The 21,992-nt window shown below is 43.0% G+C and overlaps 3 protein-coding genes across 9 annotated transcripts in view; all 3 read left to right on the forward strand.

Annotated features, from left to right (window-relative positions):
• The window catches only part of LOC103005898 (protocadherin alpha-2), a 128,555-nt gene that overhangs the window by 54,500 nt on the left and 52,063 nt on the right, over positions 1-21,992 (forward strand).
• Positions 1-21,992, forward strand: part of LOC103008617 (protocadherin alpha-C2) — a 155,138-nt gene that overhangs the window by 47,760 nt on the left and 85,386 nt on the right. Inside the window, exon 3 of one of the 7 annotated variants that reach the window (XM_057541366.1) lies at positions 1,522-2,921. The exons of 4 other annotated variants lie outside the window; for them this stretch is intronic. In XM_057541366.1, the coding sequence (XP_057397349.1) occupies positions 1,522-2,921 (1,400 nt within the window). Of the gene's footprint in view, positions 1-501; positions 2,922-6,177; positions 8,698-21,992 lie in introns of those variants that run through there. 2 more of the 7 variants (XM_057541363.1, XM_057541360.1) reach the window with 2 other exon arrangements.
• The window catches only part of LOC130707330 (protocadherin alpha-13-like), a 62,501-nt gene continuing 52,074 nt past the window's right edge, over positions 11,566-21,992 (forward strand). Inside the window, 2 exon segments of the mRNA XM_057541369.1 lie at positions 11,566-13,864; positions 13,866-13,987. Coding sequence (XP_057397352.1) covers positions 11,597-13,864; positions 13,866-13,934 — 2,337 coding nt within the window. The 5' untranslated portion in view covers positions 11,566-11,596 and the 3' untranslated portion in view covers positions 13,935-13,987.

Genomic DNA, 21,992 nt, shown 5'->3' on the forward strand with positions numbered 1-21,992 from the left:
CTAGAAGTAAAACAATTCCAATTTGATATTTTTATATGAGGAAATGTTTGAGTCTATTTTTTCATAATTTTTTCAATTATGAAACTCTACATCAAACATAGGAACAAATATTTCAATTTGATGTTAATCAAGAATAAAATGCCATTTTCCATATACCATCAGTTTCAATATGACTTAAAATCTGATTTTTATTCCACAAATAAGCACTTTGGAAATATGATTTGGGGGGTAAAATAGCTTGAAACACTTGAACTTATTTTTTTCTCAAGTAAAATTCTGTGGTATTGGATGTAGTGTACAGTACTCACAATTTCAGGCACAAGGTGTCGCTCTTTACTTGGAGGAAATAGTTCATTCAAGGGTTGGTCTGAGCAGCCAGGAACTCCGCATTTAAAGACTCCATCATGCCGGATGCTACCGTTAAAGGATCCTTTGAAACTTCTCAAAAATTCAGTAAGATTTTTAACCCGAAACTGGAGCCTATGGTACTGTAAATGTAAAGAATCTTATTTGGGAAGTCAATGTATGCAATGTTCGCGTCTGAAAGAAGGGAATTGGACACTGGGCGACTGCTGCTGTCGCTTCTGCTTCTCGCAGTCTGGGAGGCGGGCAGCGGCCAGGTCTACTACTCCATTCCCGAGGAGGCAAAACACGGCACCTTCGTGGGCCGCATAGCGCAGGACCTGGGGCTGGAGCTGGCGGAGCTGGTGCCGCGTCTGTTCCGGGTGGCATCCAAAGGCCGCGGGGACCTTCTAGAGGTAAATCTGCAGAATGGCATTTTGTTTGTGAATTCTCGGATCGACCGGGAGGAGCTGTGCGGGCGGAGCGCGGAGTGCAGCATCCACCTGGAGGTGATCGTGGACAGGCCGCTGCAGGTGTTTCATGTGGAGGTGGAAGTAAAGGATATTAACGATAATCCACCGGTGTTCTCTCTCAGAGAACAAAAGCTGCTGATTTCTGAATCTAAGCAACCTGACTCTCATTTTCCTCTAGAGGGAGCTTCTGATGCGGATATAGGAGAGAATGCTCAATTGACCTACAGACTAAGTCAAAATGAGCACTTTTCTTTAGAATTACCAACAAATAGTAAGCAGACTAAAAGGCTGTCACTTACATTAAAGAAGTCTCTGGACAGAGAGAAAACTCCGGAACTTAATTTACTATTAACGGCTGCAGACGGCGGGAAACCGGAGCTCACTGGCACTGTTCATCTCTTCGTCCGTGTCTTGGACATTAACGACAATGATCCGGAATTTGAACAATCAGAATACAAGGTGAGATTGATGGAAAATGCAGCTAAAGAAACTCTTGTGATAAAGTTAAATGCCACAGATCAAGATGAAGGAATCAACGGGGACGTGACATACTCCTTGATGTCGATTAAGCCCAATGGAAAAAGTTTATTTACACTACATGAAAATAGTGGAGAAGTAAGAGTCAATGGAACTTTAGACTATGAAGAAAACAAGTTTTATGAAATTGACGTACAGGCTACAGATAAGGGGAATCCCCCAATGGCAGGTCACTGTACAGTCTGGGTCGAAATCTTAGATGCCAATGATAACGCCCCTGAAGTCACTGTGACGTCCCTGTCTCTTCCAGTGCGGGAGGACACTCAGCCAAGCACGGTCATTGCGCTGATCAGTGTATCTGATCGCGACTCTGGTGCCAACGGACAGGTGATCTGTTCTCTAACGCCCAGCGTCCCCTTCAAGATCGTGTCCACGTTCAAGAACTATTACTCACTAGTGCTGGACAGCGCCCTGGACCGCGAGAGCGTGTCTGTCTATAAATTGGTGGTTACAGCGCGGGACGGGGGCTCGCCTTCGCTGTCGGTCACAGCCAGCGTGTACGTGGAGGTGTCCGACGTGAACGACAACGCGCCCGCGTTCCCGCAGCCCGAGTACACGGTGTTGGTGAAGGAGAACAACCCGCCCGGCTGCCACATCTTCACGGTGTCGGCGCGGGACGCGGACGCGCAGGAGAACGCGCTGGTGTCCTACTCGCTGGTGGAGCGGCGGGTGGGCGAGCGAGCGCTGTCGAGCTACGTGTCGGTGCACGCGCAGAGCGGCAAGGTGTACGCGCTGCAGCCGCTGGACCACGAGGAGCTGGAGCTGTTGCAGTTCCAGGTGAGCGCGCGCGACGCGGGCGTGCCGCCTCTGGGCAGCAACGTGACGCTGCAGGTGTTCGTGCTGGACGAGAACGACAACGCGCCCGCGCTGCTGCTGCCCGGGCCGGGCGGCGGGGCGGGAGCGCTGAGCCAGCGGGTGGCTCGGTCGGTGGGCGCGGGCCACGTGGTGGCGAAGGTGCGCGCGGTGGACGCGGACTCGGGCTACAACGCGTGGCTGTCGTACGAGCTGCAGCCGGCGGCGGGTGGCGCGCACAGCCCGTTCCGCGTGGGGCTGTACACGGGCGAGATCAGCACGACGCGCGCCCTGGACGAGGCGGACGCGCCGCGCCAGCGCCTGCTGGTGCTGGTGAAGGACCACGGCGAGCCGGCGCTGACGGCCACGGCCACCGTGCTGCTGTCGCTGGAGGACAGCGGCCAGGCGCCCAAGGTCTCTTCGCGGGCGTCGACGGGCGCCGCTGGCGCGGAGGCCGCTCTGGTGGACGTGAACGTGTACCTGATCATCGCCATCTGCGCGGTGTCCAGCCTGTTGGTGCTCACGCTGCTGCTGTACACGGCGCTGCGGTGCTCGGCGCCGCCCAGCGAGGGCGCGTGCGGGCCCGGGAAGCCCACGCTGGTGTGCTCCAGCGCGGTGGGGAGCTGGTCTTACTCGCAGCAGAGGCGGCAGAGGGTGTGCTCTGGGGAGGGGCCACCCAAGGCGGACCTCATGGCCTTCAGCCCCAGCCTTCCTCCGGGTCTGGATAGAGAAGTCGGAGAGGAAAGGCAGGAGGCAGGATCAAATCACCCTGGGCAGGTGAGTTCTATAGATTCCCACCTTTTGAAGTCGATGCTAAATTTTTAAAATTCCAGTTCGTTTCACAGAAAATTTTAATGAATGCTCTATACTTTGAGTATCATTTTAAAGAACGATGTTTGTTAGTGAAATGCCAATGATACACATATACAATTTTAATCATATGAGGTATTAGGTTTTTTAGCCAATAAATATCCTATTTCTCCTAATGTTTTGTTAGAACATGTTTAAGAAAATGTAAGAATGACTTTCCTGTTATTTGATCTGTGTCAATTCATTTCAACTCTAATCCTCAGTAATGTAGATAATCACTGTGGATTATTTAAATTTTACTTATCCTCTTTGTTTTTTAACAGGCTTTTTTCTTGATATTTTCACATTATTAGATCACTGACTTTTCTCACTTCAGGCTTGTATCAAAATTTTGTCACTCTCTTAATTTGTTCTGAAGGGGTTTTCCTTTCTTTTTCTATGGTTTTAAACATTTATTGTCCATTGAATAATCTTTAGTTTTTCCTCTACCAATAAGCTAAAACATGTTTCCATATTACTTGCAGTAAAAAAAATGCAGCCTTTTGTTCTAGAATGCTTATTTCATTGAAATAATATAACTAAAAGTTCTGTTCATTTTTAATTTTGTTCCATGAAGTGGGGAGAGATTTATCTACTATGTACTGAAACAGAACTTCCAGGTTTATGCTTCCAAAGTAGCTAGGCAAATAAAATCATTCATATTCCTCAATCAAGTCATTGAAATTTGTTAAAGGCATGCATATAGGATTATAATATCTGCAATATATGCTAAGCTGGCATTATTTCTTATGTTTCTGGATTTATGTGGAAAGAAGAAGTTAACTCTGTCAAAGTGAAGCATATTGACATTTATCAATTTCATTAATCTCACATTTTAAAATTAAACTATAGTTGATTTACAATGTCATGTTAATTTCTGCTGTACAGCAAAGTGATTCAAACATATATATATATATATATATATATTTATGTTCTTTTCCATTATGGTTTATCATAGGATACTGAATATAGTTCTCTGTAGGTCCTTGTTTTTTATGCATTCCATATATAATAGCTTACATCTGCTAACCTCAACCTCCCTCATCTAACATTTTAAATTTCCTGTCTTTAAATGCTTTATCGCTGGTGTTTGTAAAATTTTCTTTCCATGTGGTTTAACCACATCTGAAGATTCTAGCAAAGATCACTTACCTCTAGGTCATCCTTCTAATTCAGTGGTTCTTACCTACATGTAGGATGGTGGGATCACTGACCTCTTTGAGAATCTGATGAGAGTCATATGTGGCCATTCTCCCCTTAAAATTACACAGCATACCACTTGGCATAATATTCAAGGATCCCATGCTAAAGCTCATTCTTGGACCTCTGTTTATGAAACTTTGTACCTCAATATTAATTGTCTAAAAACATTCTTTATTCCAAATTAGGCAACAAGGTTAAAACATGAAATATTTCAGACTCAAAAGTGATTAAACAACCACATCATTTATGAAATATTGTAAATATAAATAAATGTGGATGTTAGGTAGGGCATACATGATAACCCATTTCCCAATGAAGTTCTTGGAATGACTGGACATAATTTAAATTTAATAAAATGAAATTGGAATGTTTTAAGTAAAGGTTAAAATTTTGCAAATCATTACTTTTACACAGTACATAAGTAATCAATGCACATTTTAGATAATTCCAAATTATGTGGATTAATTCCTATGGTACAAATTTAGCGTCTTTTATACTTATTTTTAATTTCAGGATTACATTCTATGATATAAAATTGTAATTTCATCCTATTTTGTAGTTTGATTGTTTAAGTATTAAGCTAAATTTAGATGTTCTTATCTGTTTAATAATTTAATTATGTCTAACAGTGTGTGAGGACTACATACACACTACAATAAGGTTGCTTACCAATTATGGTACATTGACTATTTTTGAAAATGGAAGATATAAAATGACGAAGCTTGATGGTGATAGACAATTTAAATAGTCCAATAGCATCAAAATTCAAATGTTTTTCATTAATTAAGAGCCAGTGTGGTAGTTGATTTAAGTTATTTTATACTTGTAGAACCATTCTTGGTTATTATTTTCTGGTTCTATAAAGATTTAATTTCTCAGTTTCCTTTATTATATGTAAAAGGAATGGTGATAAATTATTGGTTTAAAGATTTTGATTTGAATTTAAATGAGCTTATAAATAATATATTTACTTGTTCACGACTAGCTGTGGGATCTTATCTGTGTTCTGTTTTCCCTTAAAGCTGGTCTTGAATTAATGAATAAAATTATGAAGTCTTTTGATTCTCCCTTGAATCATAGTCACCATTGTGATTTTCTGAAGAGAAGCATATTCTGTGTAACTACTAACTGGCCTGGAAGGAAAGATTTAGAGGGAAACTAAATGGTCATTATGAAGTTCATATTTTTTTGACTTTTGTCAATGAGATTGGCCTCCAAAACATTTCACGTGATCTTTTTCATATTAGTGCTCTACTGCCACTTCAGAATACTATGAAATTTGGAGGCTTTGACTCAACATTTTACATGAAAATCCTTTACTCCTGCTAGAGTAAAATATTCCAGAATCCATACCGAAGCTTCATTTTTCAACATATTATGTGAATGAGAGCAGTTGTATGAAAAGTAATCACATTTGAGCATCAAGGAACCAAAAACATCTTCCATATTTATGATGAATTATAATATTCACAAGATCTATGAATAAAATAATTTATATGAATGAAATATTTGTTTTTTTTTTCCTTTACTAGATGAGGGAATTTTTGGCTTTCTCCTAAAGTCTTAGAATGAAGTGCTTGTGAAGGATGAAAATCATTACAAATGTGAATTGTAAGCAATATAAGGGCAGAGGTGATGTATATTATTCTTTATTTTATTGGCCATGATAGCTAAGGAGTAGCTTCTGACATGCCACATTTCAATGATTATTTTATGATCGACTTTGAAGCAGAATATTAAAAAAACTGAAGTATAATAGAAGTATTTGTGCTTTGTTACAAATTATCATGTATATTAAATAAATAGGCATTTACAAATGATCCATGAAAATATCCAAAAAGTCGAAATAGATTTAAAGTGAACCAAAAAGTGGCTAAACCAAAAAGAACCTCAAGATCTTTCTTGTACTTACATAATCAGTCACATGATGTCGCTGTACACTCAAAAGGTGAAAAGGGAAAACTGTCTCCACGCCCAGATTCCAACTATCCACAGAATAATCGACTCCATACTGACAGGAATGCTGGGTAAAATTTACTAAATATATACTTACAGAAGGGGAGACTGGTCATAAATGTTGGCAAGCGAGCTATCTCTTAAAACTGACAGTCTCACCTCAGAGATCTCTTTGTCTGCAATGGTGTTTTCCCGGCGAGGAGGCTTCGAAGCTCGGCGCCTGCTTCTCTCGCTTCTGCTCCTCGCAGCATGGGAGACGGGGAGCGGCCAGGTCCATTATTCGGTCGCTGAGGAAGCCAAACACGGCACCTTCGTGGGCCGCATCGCCCAGGACCTGGGGCTGGAGCTGGCGGAGCTGGTGCCGCGTCTGTTCCGGGTAGCGTCCAAAGGCCGCGGGGACCTTCTGGAGGTAAGTCTGCAGAATGGCATTTTGTTTGTGAATTCTCGGATCGACCGGGAGGAGCTGTGCGGGCGGAGCGCGGAGTGCAGCATCCACCTGGAGGTGATCGTGGACCGGCCGCTGCAGGTGTTTCACGTGGAGGTGGAGGTGAAGGACATTAACGACAACCCGCCGGTGTTCAGAGGAGAACAAAAGGTACTTATTTCTGAATCTGCTCCTCTGGACTCTCGTTTTCCTCTAGAGGGCGCTTCCGATGCGGATATCGGCCTAAACTCTCTTGTGACCTATAGGTTAAGTCTAAATGAGTATTTTACTCTTAAAGTGATAACGAAAACCGATAAAAGTATATTGCCTGAACTCATTCTTCGGAAGTCATTGGATAGAGAAGAAATGCCAGAACTTAATATATTGCTGACCGCTCTGGATGGCGGTAAACCCGAACTAACAGGATCTGTTCAGATTCAAATAACCATCCTGGATGTTAACGACAACGCTCCCGAGTTTGATACGCCTGGCTATAAAGTAGTGCTGTTTGAAAATATCCCAAACAACACCAGAGTGATTCAACTAAACGCTTCTGATCTAGACGAAGGATCAAATAGAGAAATCGCCTATGGAATCAGAATGATTCTGCCAGTGAGTGAGAAATGTATGTTTTCAATAAATGCAGAAACAGGTGAAATTAGGATTTATGGGAAACTGGATTTTGAAGAGAATAATGAGTATGAAATTCAGGTTAACGCTATTGATAAAGGGATTCCTTCTATGGCAGGTCACTGCACGGTCCTGGTGGAAGTTCTGGACCTGAATGACAATACCCCCGAGGTAATGATCACTTCGCTGTCGCTCCCAGTTCGAGAGGACGCTCAGGTGGGCACCGTCATCGCCTTGATCAGCGTGTCCGACCGTGACTCCGGCGCCAACGGGCAGGTGACCTGCTCACTAACACCCCAGGTCCCTTTCAAGCTGGTGTCCACCTTCAAGAATTACTATTCGCTGGTGCTGGACAGCGCCTTGGATCGCGAGAGCGCGGCGAACTATGAGGTGGTGGTGACAGCGCGGGACGGGGGCTCGCCTTCGCTGTCGGCCACAGCCAGCGTGTCCGTGGAGGTGTCCGATGTGAACGACAACGCGCCCGCGTTCGTGCAGCCCGAGTACACGGTGTTGGTGAAGGAGAACAACCCGCCCGGCTGCCACATCTTCACGGTGACGGCGCGGGACGCGGACGCGCAGGAGAACGCGCTGGTGTCCTACTCGCTGGTGGAGCGGCGGGTGGGCGAGCGAGCGCTGTCGAGCTACGTGTCGGTGCACGCGCAGAGCGGCAAGGTGTACGCGCTGCAGCCGCTGGACCACGAGGAGCTGGAGCTGCTGCAGTTCCAGGTGAGCGCGCGCGACGCGGGCGTGCCGCCTCTGGGCAGCAACGTGACGCTGCAGGTGTTCGTGCTGGACGAGAACGACAACGCGCCCGCGCTGCTGCTGCCCGGGCCGGGCGGCGGGGCGGGAGCGCTGAGCCAGCGGGTGGCTCGGTCGGTGGGCGCGGGCCACGTGGTGGCGAAGGTGCGCGCGGTGGACGCGGACTCGGGCTACAACGCGTGGCTGTCGTACGAGCTGCAGCCGGCGGCGGGTGGCGCGCGCAGGCCGTTCCGCGTGGGGCTGTACACGGGCGAGATAAGCACGACGCGCGCCCTGGACGAGGCGGACGCGCCGCGCCAGCGCCTGCTGGTGCTGGTGAAGGACCACGGCGAGCCGGCGCTGACGGCCACGGCCACCGTGCTGCTGTCGCTGGAGGACAGCGGCCAGGCGCCCAAGGCCTCTTCGCGGGCGTCGACGGGCGCCGCTGGCGCGGAGGCCGCTCTGGTGGATGTGAACGTGTACCTGATCATCGCCATCTGCGCGGTATCCAGCCTGTTGGTGCTCACGCTGCTGCTGTACACGGCGCTGCGGTGCTCGGCGCCGCCCAGCGAGGGCGCGTGCGGGCCCGGGAAGCCGACGCTGGTGTGCTCCAGCGCGGTGGGGAGCTGGTCTTACTCGCAGCAGAGGCGGCAGAGGGTGTGCTCTGGGGAGGGGCCACCCAAGGCAGACCTCATGGCCTTCAGCCCCTGTCTTCCACCGTCAGGAGAAGATTGTTTAAGTCATTCCAGTGAAGTAAGTCCTTGATATCATTTAAGTATATTAGTCATTTTGAACTTTTCGTGTGTTAGCCCAACTTTTCAAGTAATAATAAATAATGAGATAAAGATGAAATGGAAGCCATGGATCACCACATTTTAAAATTTTCTCGTTCTATAATTTTCATATTATCTATGAATGGTTAGCCTTGAAAGATCGAAGTACGTTTGAGTAAAAACTGCCTAGGTTCTGATAACTCAAATTTATTTTTAATTTGTACTTAATTTCATGATTAAAGAAAATTTGCAAGGTTAGTGCAGAGAGTTCCTAGATATTATTAACTGGATTCCTTTACTGCTCTCTATGTGCATAGGCTTGTAAAATAGCCTTGTTTACCACCAATCTAATTCCAGTACAATCTCCTTTTAAGTATTATAACAATAATAAAAATTATGTTATTAATGTTAAGATGAATAATTTTATGTTATTCCCATGGAGTGCCTTCTTTCTTTCAACTGGGATTGGCTACAGTATTGTTCTTATTTACAAAAAATATAATAACATTAAAATATTATAATATCCATCTAAAGCTGGATGCACCTTATAATTGATGGTTTACAATAATTTAGTTGGCTTTTTGTTCTTGGTAGCACACAAGTAATGGCGCATCTTTCAATTAATAACATTTCTTTGATTCAATAAAACATAAGAATACTTATTGGTCCCCTATTATTTTCCAGGACCTGTTCTAAGATCTTTAATTGTATTATCTCATTTAATTATCATATCACTCCTATGGTGCAGGGAAAATATTTATCATCGGAATTTTACTTTAAGAAGTCTGAAACTTAAGCCACATAGACTGTGCAAAGTGGCTCAAACTCAGTTTTGAAGGATCACCAACTCATTATGGCGTACTACTGCTCTGACACAATTATCAGGTGAATCTTCTAAAGTGCATTTTACATCTTGTAACTTTCTTCCACACAAAGCCTTTCCAGAGTGTCTTTTAGTGAGAGGGAAAGAAGCAAGTAAAGAGGGAGATACTGAAGATGAGACAGGCAGAGAAAGAATGAAGATGAAGATGAAAAATATGAAAGAGAATAGAATAGAGAAAAAAATAAGAGCATAGGGTTGGCCTTAAAAGTGGGGCGATTTTTCCTTAGTAGGGAATGAGTAATAGAGAATATAAAGAAAAATGTTGACATAAGAAGAGAGCCATTGAGTTCATATTTGATGACTTATATCTCTGGGTAAATCATCTGAGAACCAGGTTGTGGGAATGAGGCTGGGAATTTGAGAAGAGAGAAGAAAATATGGAAGAATCTCTGTAGGCAGGAATTATGAATTCACTTGAGGGCTCAACTGAGGTAAAGATGAGAGTAAACTTGTAGAGAATATAGTAATCCTGGTTAAGTGACTAACACACTGAGAAGCTCAATAGAAGGAATGGAGAAAACGGATAGTTAGGCTGTGTGTTGGAAGCTAAAGAAAATGTTAGAGGGGTGCTATAAATGTGTGTGTCTTTAGGGTGTCTGGAAGGGCATGTTTTAAATGGTTGACTGTGTAGTCTAGGTTAGGTGGAGAGATAAATGAGACAGGTAGGGCCTGATAGACAAGAACAATTAGAACCAAAAAACTATTCCCATTATAAGAGTAAAGGTATGTTAATAAAAGTAACGGAGCAATGAGGAGGATGAGGGTGAGAGAATACCAAATGCTCTACTCACATTTTCAGAGGGGAGCAAAGATTCAGAAATGAACCCAACTCGTATTTCCTGCAGAGTTGTGCACAAAACAGGCAAGAGAATTATTGGAGCTATGCTCTTTCTTTCCTAGCCCTATTTGGCCTGGATCTTGGTGACTTGGTAAAGATAGGTACAGTATTAGATAAAAGTAAGAGTCCCTTCCTTTCTTCCTTGCTAGAGATGTGTTAACATCTGTATCTACCTGTTGTTACTTGGAAAATCAGAGTCAGTTTAAATGATAGTAGGAGTTTCTCCAGTGATGGTGTAAGATAAGGAGAGAGAAGAGGGAAATTTAACCTATTGGTAGTAACTTCATTTCTAGCAAATACATAATATACTAGTTCTTGGCATGTTTTATACAAAGAGAATCCAGAACTTTAAAGTATTGTTATATCTAAATGGTCTACATTGTGTGTTTATGTACACACACACGCACATACAAACTCATACGCACATTGATGGACATTTGCTTCGAATACAAATATTTTATCCAAATTTCACAGTCATATTTGGGGGAATTTATAACTACTGTGTTTATTTAAAATCTTGTATATCAGTTACCAAATTTCCACATTCATCTGTTTTATTCTTATGTGATTCGTTATGTTTCCATTTTGAGTCAAGGGAGTTGTGTGAATAGGTCTCAAAAATATTACAGGAAAAGGACATTCCCACCCAAATCTACAAAGCTGTGCAGAACTAGAGTCTGAGTTCTAAAAGCAAATGTAGAATATTACCTCTTTTTACAAATTCTGCACCACGTTTTACACATGCAAAAATGTACTTGTGGAAAGATGGAACTCATCAACCAATTTCAACTAGCATCCAGTGCTGAGCAGAATACAGTGATTTACTGTTGCTTTAAAGAAAAACATTTAATCTTCCATTACATATTTGCAATGAAAAATGTCACGAAATGCAAGAAAAAAACCCCCTACATCAACCGAAAATATGGACCGAGTCATTTTTACACTTACACATTCATGCGCATGGTGTCGCTCTTCACTGAGAACAATTCCTCGAAGAAAGCGCCTCCCCTCTTTCCTCCCCGCAGAAAATTTGGCAGATAGTGGAAAACCTCTAGTGAATTCTCCCGCAATAGAAGCCCGTAAAATTAGACCTTGAGAGGCATTTGAGGTAAGGTAGTCTATATACTTCAGATATCTCTGAAGGCTTTTGAGTGTACCATGCTGTTTTCCTGGAAAGGAGGCCCAGGAGCTCGGCTTTTGCTACTCTCGCTTCTGTTCCTTGTAGTCTGGGTGGCGGGGAGCGGCCAGGTCCACTACTCGGTTCCGGAGGAGGCCAAACACGGAACTTTCGTGGGCCGCATAACGCAGGACCTGGGGCTGGAGCTGGCGGAGCTGGTGCCGCGTCTGTTCCGGGTGGCATCCAAAGGCCGCGGGGACCTTCTGGAGGTAAATCTGCAGAATGGCATTTTGTTTGTGAATTCTCGGATCGACCGGGAGGAGCTGTGCGGGCGGAGCGCGGAGTGCAGCATCCACCTGGAGGTGATCGTGGACAGGCCGCTGCAGGTGTTCCATGTGGAGGTGGAAGTTACAGATATTAACGACAACCCGCCTGTGTTCCCTGAAAGTGAAAAAAGAATAATCATTGCTGAATCTAGACCTCCGGAAACTCGGTTCCCACTAGATGGCGCATCTGATGCAGATATTGGAGTAAACTCCGCCTTGACCTACCGAGTCTATCCCAATGATTATTTCACTTTGGACACACAAAACAACCGTGAACAAACGTCTTCGTTATCACTTGTGTTAAGGAAATCACTGGACAGAGAGGACATTCAGGAATATAGTTTATTATTGACAGCTAGTGATGGAGGCAAACCTGAGCTGACCGGCACAGTTCAGCTGCTGATTACAATCCTGGATGTGAATGATAACGCCCCAGAATTTGATCACTTAATTTATAAAGTGAGCATGTTAGAGAATGCATTTAATGGAACATTAGTGATCAAACTAAATGCCACAGACCCTGATGATGGGACAAATGCAGACATAATCTACTCATTTAGAAGACCTGTATCGCCTGCAGTATTATATGCGTTTTCCATAAATCCCGGCAGCGGAGAAATTCGGACAAAAGGTAAATTGGATTTCGAAGAAAAGAAATTGTATGAAATACCCGTGGAAGCAATTGACAAGGGGAATATTCCAATGGCGGGTCATTGTACCATTTTGGTGGAAATAGTAGATATAAATGATAACGCCCCAGAAGTTACCGTCACTTCTTTGGCTCTTCCGATGCGAGAGGACGCTCAAGTGGGCACTGTCATCGCCTTGATCAGCGTGTCCGACCGTGACTCCGGCGCCAACGGACAGGTGACCTGCTCCCTGATGCCCCACAGCCCCTTCAAACTGGTGTCCACCTTCAAGAATTACTATTCACTAGTGCTTGACAGCGCCTTGGACCGCGAGAGCGCGGCGAACTATGAGGTGGTGGTGACAGCGCGGGACGGGGGCTCGCCTTCGCTGTCGGCCACAGCCAGCGTGTCCGTGGAGGTGTCCGATGTGAACGACAACGCGCCCGCATTCGCGCAGCCCGAGTACACGGTGTTCGTGAAGGAGAACAATCCGCCCGGCTGCCACATCTTCACGGTGTCGGCTCGGGACGCGGACGCGCAGGAGAACGCGCTGGTGTCCTACTCGCTGGTGGAGCGGCGGGTGGGCGAGCGAGCGCTGTCGAGCTACGTGTCGGTGCACGCGCAGAGCGGCAAGGTGTACGCGCTGCAGCCGCTGGACCACGAGGAGCTGGAGCTGCTGCAGTTCCAGGTGAGCGCGCGCGACGCGGGCGTGCCGCCTCTGGGCAGCAACGTGACGCTGCAGGTGTTCGTGCTGGACGAGAACGACAACGCGCCGACGCTGCTGCCCGGGCCAGGCGGCAGGGCGGGAGCGCTGAGCCAGCGGGTGGCTCGGTCGGTGGGCGCGGGCCACGTGGTGGCGAAGGTGCGCGCGGTGGACGCGGACTCGGGCTACAACGCGTGGCTGTCGTACGAGCTGCAGCCGGCGGCGGGTGGCGCGCGCAGCCCGTTCCGCGTGGGGCTGTACACGGGCGAGATCAGCACGACGCGCGCCCTGGACGAGGCGGACGCGCCGCGCCAGCGCCTGCTGGTGCTGGTGAAGGACCACGGTGAGCCGGCGCTGACGGCCACGGCCACCTTGCTGCTGTCGCTGGAGGACAGCGGCCAGGCGCCCAAGGCCTCTTCGCGGGCGTCGACGGGCGCCGCTGGCGCGGAGGCCGCTCTGGTGGATGTGAACGTGTACCTGATCATCGCCATCTGCGCGGTGTCCAGCCTGTTGGTGCTCACGCTGCTGCTGTACACGGCGCTGCGGTGCTCGGCGCCGCCCAGCGAGGGCGCGTGCGGGCCCGGGAAGCCCACGCTGGTGTGCTCCAGCGCGGTGCGGAGCTGGTCTTACTCGCAGCAGAGGCGGCAGAGGGTGTGCTCTGGGGAGGGGCCACCCAAGGCAGATCTCATGGCCTTCAGCCCCAGCCTTCCTCCTTGTCTGAGTTCTGCAGAGGTAACAGGTGAAATAGAACCAGATTCAGAACAGTTGAAAGAGGTGAGGTCGTATTTGAAATTTTCTTACTGTTTTAGCCCTCCTCACAGTTTTCTATTTAAGATTTTTCAATCTCAATTTTAAGATCGTTCTTTAATTTTGCTCATCATTATGGTATTTCATGAGTGTTACTGACATTATTAGTTTCTTTATTCTTCATATTGAAATCTTAAGTCAAAAGCCATAATATTGTTCATAATGTTAATGATTTGTTTTTGTTGTATTCTTAATAGTTTTAAAGTATTTATTACCTGCATAAGCATTTTCAAGAAACTCCACATTGTGAGTACTTGAGCATTTAGAAAACTTTTGCTTTAATGAGACTAACCATAATTAAACACCTTAAAATCTCTTTATTTTTAAAATTTATTCATCTACCCACAGACAGGTTTTGTTTTGAACAGTGCCATAACTTTTAACATAAAATCTTTTTAAAGGTGCATTTTTCTTTCTTTTTAAAAAATCTTTTTTTGTTTGCTCCCTCGTCATTTTCCTCTAGACACATCACTGTTCCCCTGTCTGATATCCAATATGAAGAACCTTATGATTTCCTTTAACATTTTTATGTTAAGTGAATTATTCACACACATGCATACACCTGGTGGGTTTTTTTGTTATTGTTTCTTTTGGATAATTTATTAGAGTAGCTAATGCATTTTACATTTCTCAGTCACCAATACCTCGTGGAAATTCCTACAAATCTGACACTTTTAATAGCTGTGTAGTACTCCACACTCTGGATGTATCATTTTTTAAAAATTAATTAATTTATTTATCTTTAGTTTTGGCTGTGGAAGTCCCAAATAATTAGCTTTTATCTTCCATCTATACCACAAATATTTTTCCTCCTATATATTGATTTGTTTAGGGTATATCTTGCCATATAAAAGTGTTTTTAAAATTTCTCTGTCTGTTTTTCTGTTATGGATTTTAAGGTCTCTAGGTTTAGTTAGGAAGATCTTCCTTGTAGATTGAACATTCATTAATTAAATTCATTTAGCAAACATTTAGTTTTAAATTTAATTTAATTTAAAAAATAAGTATAATTTACATATAATACTATATTAGTTTCAGATGTACAACCTAATGATTCAATATTTGTATATATTGTGAAATGATCACCACAATAAATCTACTTAACGTTCATCACTATACATAGTTACAAAAGTTTTTTTCTTTTAATGAGAACTTTTAAGATCTATTCTTTAGCAACTTTCAAATATATAATACAGCATTATTAACTATAGTCACCTATAGTCATGCTGTACATTACATCACCAGGGCTTATTTATTTTATAACTGTCAGTTTGTCTCTTTTGACCACCTTCACCCATTTCACCCACCCTCCACCCCTTGCATCTGGCAACTACCAATTTGTTCTCTGTATCTATGAGTTTGTTTGTTAGATTCCACATAAGTTTGGTCATTTTTTCTTAATGTAGGCATTTATTGCTATAAACCTCCTTCTTAGCACTGCTTTTGCTTCACCTCATAAGTTTTGATATGTTGTGTTTTCATTTTCACTTGTTTCAAGATATTTTTGAATTTCCCATTGATTTCATCTTTGACCCATTGGTTTCCAGGAGTGTGTTAATTTCTGCATATTAGACCATTGTGGTTGGAAAAGATACTTCATGTGATTTCAGTCTTTTAAAATTTGCTTACACTTGTTTTGAACCTAATATCTGATCCATCCTGGAGAATGTTCCATGTGTGCTTGAGAAGAATGTATATTCTGCTGCCCTTGGATGAAATGTTCTGTGTATATCCATTAGGTACATTGGATGTAAAGTATAGTTCAAGTTCAATGTTTCCTCATTGGTTTTCTTTCTGGATGATCTATCCATTGATGAAAGTGGATATTGTAATGTTGTCTATTAGTCCCTTCAGATCTGTTAGTATTTGTTTTATATATTTATGTACTCTGATGTTAGGTGCATATTTATTTACAATTGTTATATCCTTTTGATGAATTGACCACTTTATCACTATTAATGGCTTTCTTTGTCTCTTGTTACAGTTTTCTACTTAATCGACTTACAGTCGATTTTGTCTGATATAAGTATAGATACCTCTAGTCTCTCTTTTGGTTTCCATTTTCATGGAATGTCTTTTTTCCATATCTTCATTTTGAGAGTGAATGTCTTGGAGGCAACATGTAGCTGTTTTTTTCTTTTTCTTTTTCTTTTTTCTAAACCTATTCAGCCATTCTATGCCTTTTGATTGGACAATTTATTCCACTTACATTTAAAGTAATAATTGATAGGCAAGAACTTACTATTGCCATCTTGTTCATCGTTTTCTGGTTGTTTTGTATTTCCTTTGTTCTTTTCCTCCTCTCTTGCTGTCTTCTTTTGTGAACTGATGATTTTCCATTGTGGTATACTGTGATTCCCTTTTCTTTATCTTGTGTGTACATATGTACTATATTTTTTTGTTTGTTTATTTTGTGGTTACCCTATGGCTTACTTGAAATGTCTTATAGCTATAACAGCCTATTTCAAGCTGATAACTTTTATCACATACAAAAACTCTACTCTTTTACTCTCCCCTTACTTTATTTTTATTTATTTTTTAAAATTTATTTTATTTATCCTTTTTTTTTTTTTGGCTGCATTGGGTCTTTGTTGCTGCGCGTGGGCTTTCTCTAGTTGAGGCGAGCAGGGGCTACTCTTCGTTGCAGTGCGCGGGCTTCTCACTGTGGTGGCTTCTCTTGTTGCGGAGCACAGGCTCTAGGCACGCAGGCTTCAGTAGTGTGGCACGCAGGCTCAGTAGTTGTGGCTCGTGGGCTCTAGAGCACAGGCTCAGTAGTTGTGGCGCATTGGCTTAGTTGCTCCGCGGCATGTGGGATCTTCCTGGACCAGGGCTCGAACCCGTGTCTCCTGAATCGGCAGGATGATTCTTAACCACTGCACCACCAGGGAAGCCCTCTTCCCTTACTTTATGTTTTTGTTGCCATAATTGACATTTAAAAAAAAAATTTATTTATTTATTTATTTATTTGTGGCTGTGTTGGGTCTTCGTTGCTGCGCGCAGGCTTTCTCTAGTCGCAGCGAGCGGGGGCTACTCTTGGTTGTGGTGCATGGGCTTCTCATTGCGGTGGCTTCTCTTGTTGCGGAGCATGGGCTCTAGGTGAGTGGCCTTCAGTAGATGTGGCACACGGGCTCAGTAGTAGTGGCTCACAGGATCTAGAGTGCAGGCTCAGTAGTTGTGGCGCATGGGCTTAGTTGATCCACGGCATGTGGGATCTTCCCAGACCAGAGCTCGAACCCATGTCCCCTGCACTGGCAGGCGGATTCTTAACCACTGCCTCACCAAGGAAGTCCTTGACATCTTTTTATATTGCGTATCCATTAGCAAATTATTATAGCTATATCTATTTTTAACACTTCTGTTTTTTAACCCTTACACTAGAGTTAAGTGGTTATCATGCCATCATATTACAGTATTAGATTATCCTGAATCTGACTATATACTTACCTTTACGAGTGTATTGTGTATTTTCATATGTTTTCATGTTACCAGTTAACATCCTTTCATTTCAGCTTGAAGAACTCCTTTCAGCATTTCTTGTAAGGCATATCTAATGGTGATGAACTCCCTCGGCTTTTGTTTGTTTGGGAAAGTCTTTTTTTTAAATTTTATTTATTTATTTATTTATGGCTGTGTTGGGTCTTCGTTTCTGTGTGAGGGCTTTCTCTAGTTGCGGCAAGTGGGGGCCACTCTTCGTCATGGTGTGCGGGCATCTCACTATCGTGGCCTCTCTTGTTGCGGGGCACAGTCTCTAGGCATGCAGGCTTCAGTAGTTGTGGCACGCGAGCTCTAGAGCACAGGCTCAGTAGCTGTGGCACACGGGCTTAGTTGCTCCATGGCATGTGGGATCTTCCCGGACCAGGGCTTGAACCCGTGTCCCCTGCATTGGCAGGTGGATTCTTAACCACTGCACCACCAGGGAAGTCCTCACCTTCATTTCTGAGGGTCAACTTTGTAGAGAAAAGTGTTCATGGTTGACATTTTTTTTCTTTCAGCTCTTTGAATATATCATCCCACTCTCTCCTGGTGTATAATGCTTCTGCTGAGAAATCTGCTGATAGCCTTATGGGGGTTGTCTTGTTTAATATAAACTTTTTTCTCTTGTTGCTTTAAAAATTCTCTTTTCATCTTTGATTTTATACAGTTTTATTATAATTTGTCTTGAAGAAGATGGTTTTGCATTGAAAATTTGGGGTGACCTATTGGCTTCATGAACTTGGATGTCCAAATCCCTCCCCAGGTTTGGAAAGTTCTCATCACTATTTATATAAGCTTTGTACCCTTTTCTCTCTCTCTTCTTCTGAAACTCCAATGATTATTTCTTTTAATGGTGTCCCTTAAGTCCCATAGTCTTTCTTCATTCCTTTTCACTATTTTTTCTTTTTGCATCTCTTGATCAGATACTTTAAAATGATCTCTCTTGCTCCTTCTACTGTCTTTCTGTCGCATTTCAATTTTCTGGTTCTATAGCAGCAAGCTGTTCTCCCTTGTTCTCAGTGGCCAGTAGGCATCTAAAGTATCTTGGTTCCCTGACAGTTCCAAGTCAGGTGAGAAAGAAACCAGTTCCTTGAGCAGCCCTCCAAAAACCTGAAAGTCAGGATTCACACTCTTCTTTCTCCTTCCCAAGGGAACTAGCTGCCCCCTTGCTATTCTTTGTTCTTCATGGCTCTCAGGCAACCAAACTATGCCAGTTCCATCAGTTCTCTGAGTGAGGTAATATAAAAACTAGTCCCCCAGGCAGCCCTCCAAGAAGCTGAAACACTGGACACATGCTCTACTCTTCTCTTTCCCCTTGAAGGTGGAGTAGTGAACCAGGGTGTTTTTTCCTGGTGCTGAGCTGTGCCAGCTTGGGGGAGGGGCTGATGTGAGTAAAGTAAAATTACTCTTATTTGTTTCAATACAGCTGTTTCAGCTTTATGCTCACTTAGGTACTCCCAACTTCTTAAGTTGATTATGGAATTTTTGCAAGGGTATTTTATTACATATATCATTACTAATTGGTATTTTTGTGGGAGAACTAGGGCTGGAACTTTCTATTCTGACATCTTGCTGGTGTCATTTGATCCATTTTGAGTTAATTTTTGTATATAATGTGATGTAGTGGTCCAACTTCATTCCTTTGCAAGTGGATATTCAGTTGTCTTGGCATCACTTATTGAAAAAGAATTATTCTTTTCCCATTGAAGTGTTTGGGAACCATTGCTGAAAATCAACTGATGAATAAATGTGGGAATTTATTTCTGGATTCTCAATTATATTCCGTTGATCTATATCCTTATCCCACTACCACATTCTCTTGATTATTGTAACTTTGTACCTAGTTTTTAAATCAACAATCATTAGTGCTCCAACTTTGTTCTTTTTTATCAGTATTGTTTTGGCTGTTCTGGGTGTTCTTGCATTTTCTTATGAATTTTAGGATCAGTTTGTCAGTTTCTGCAAAAAGCCAGCTTACTTTTGACAGGGAATTTGTTGACTCTGTAGATCACTTGGGGGAGTATTGCCATTTTAACAGTATGAAATTATGCTATCTTCATGAGCGTGGGATTTCCCCCCCATTTATTTACATTTTCTTTAATTCCTTTCAACAATGTTTTATAGTCTTCAGAGTATGCATTTTATATTTCTTTTGTTAAATTTATTCCTTAATATTTTCATCTTTTAAAAAATTTTATTTATTTATTTATTTTTTTGGGTTGCATTGGGTCTTCGTTTCTGCACACAGGCTTTCTCTAGTTGCAGTGAGCTGGGGCTGCTCTTTGTTGCGGTGCGCAGGCTTCTCATTGCGGTGGCTTCTCATGCTGTGGAGCATGGGCTCTAGGCGCGTGGGCTTCAGTAGTTGGGGCTCACGGGCTCTAGAGCACAGGCTCAGTAGTTGTGGCGCATGGGCTTAGTTGCTCCGCGGCATGTGGGATCTTCCCTGACCAGGGCTCGAACCCGTGTCCCCTGCATTGGCAGGCGAATTCTTAACCACCGCACCACCAGGGAAGCCCCCTTCAATGAATTTTAAACTGTATTTTTGAGTTATTTTCTCCGTGGTTTCTCTAGAGTATACTATATACATTATAACTTAACAGTATCTCCAGATTTATATTAACTTAATTCTATTAAGACAAAAAGATATTACTCTTATATAGCTCTTTTTCTTCCACCCTTTTTGCTTTATTATTATTATAGCTATTACATCTTATAGTGGGTTGAACTGTGGCCTCCAAAACGATATGTCCACTTCCTAACCCCTGGAACCTATGAAAGTGACCTATTAGGAAAAAAAGGACTTTGAAGATGTAATTAAGTTAAGGATCTTGAGATGAGTTCATCCTGGATTTTCCAGGTGGGCGCTAATTCCAATGAGAAGTTTTTTAAATAAGAGATAGAATAAGGGAAGACACAGACACAGAGGGAAGGCCATGTGAAGATAGAAGCAGATATTGGAGCAATGCAAATAGCCACCAAAAGCTGTATGAGGCAAGGAATGGAATCTCCACTAGAGCCTCCAGAAGGGGTACAGCCCCTCAAACACCTTGAGTTTGGATTTCTCCCCTTCAGAACTGTGAGAAAAACTGTCTTAAGCCACCCAATGTGTGGTAATTTTTTTGCAGCAGCTGCAGGAAACCAATATACATCTCTATATATTACAAACCCAAAAGTACATTGTTATAATTATTACATTATATAATTTTGTATCTTTTAAAGATGCTGAGAGAAAAAAGGAAAGCAATTATATATTTATAGTGTTTCTTATTTGCCATTTCTGGTTCTGTTCATTTGTTGATGTGGATCAGAATTACCATCTGTTGTCATTTCCTTATCTAATACAGCTGTTCTTCTATCCACCTCCTTTGTACTGTAATTGGCAAAGTTGTTTCATTTCTATATATTATAGGCCCAGCAATACATTTATACATATTGTTACATACAATTGCTTTTTAAAAAAATTTTTTATTTATTTATTTATGGCTGTGTTGAGTCTTCATTTCTGTGCGAGGGCTTTCTCTAGTTGCGGCAAGTGGGGGCCACTCTTCATCGCGGTGCGCGGGCCTCTCACTATCGCAGCCTCTCCTGTTGCGGAGCACAGGCTCCAGACGCGCAGGCTCAGTAGTTGTGGCGCACGGGCGCATGTGGGATCTTCCCAGACCAGGGCTTGAACCCGTGTCCTCTGCATTGGCAGGCAGACTCTCAACCACTGCGCCACCAGGGAAGCCCCTTAGGTTCACTCTTGAAACAATGGTGCATCTGCTCACTATCACATTCAGTCCTGCTTTCTCTCCTATTTTGCCCTGACAAATGGGTTTACAGGAAAACGCTGCCTGATTTAGCCTATGTACCTAGATGTTTTTTTTCCAAACAAGGGACCTTTGGTTTTTTATCTCAGTGTGAAGCACTACTCTGGAAAACTCCAATCTATCAGCTTTTCCCAAGGTCTCCAGTGGCAGGAATCCTATCTCAGCATTTTCTCTCATCTTAGTTCAATCTTCATGGCACTTGGTAACTTCTCTTCATATATACTATGGTTGAAGTTCAAATGTTTTAAAGAGTTTCATCAAAGATATAACTTTATTAAATTAAAATATTTTCATTTATCCATAATTGATAGAAATCCCACTTTTTGTCTAGTTATTGAAGGTATGTAGGAAAGGTATGTTTTTTATTTTTAAGCTAATCATTTCATTGAGCTCTTTTTTAGTTCTAATTATTTTTTCTTTAATTCTCTGGGATTTTATGAGTAGAAAATTATATTACCTATAAATTTATCATCCAACAGTATATTTTATACTCCTTTCTAACACACACACACAAATACACACATACACACACACACTTCCTTATCTTGTGTTGTCCAGAATATCCAAGTCAGTATTGAATAATAACTATGACATGAAGTGTGCTGTTATGCTCCTGATTTTTCATGGGAATAATTCTAGTGTTTTTACTGTTTAAAATGAAGGTGGCCATTTTTTTTTGTGACAGCTGT

This window comes from Balaenoptera acutorostrata, chromosome 2 (assembly GCF_949987535.1).
Source record: "Balaenoptera acutorostrata chromosome 2, mBalAcu1.1, whole genome shotgun sequence".
NCBI lineage: Eukaryota > Metazoa > Chordata > Mammalia > Artiodactyla > Balaenopteridae > Balaenoptera > Balaenoptera acutorostrata.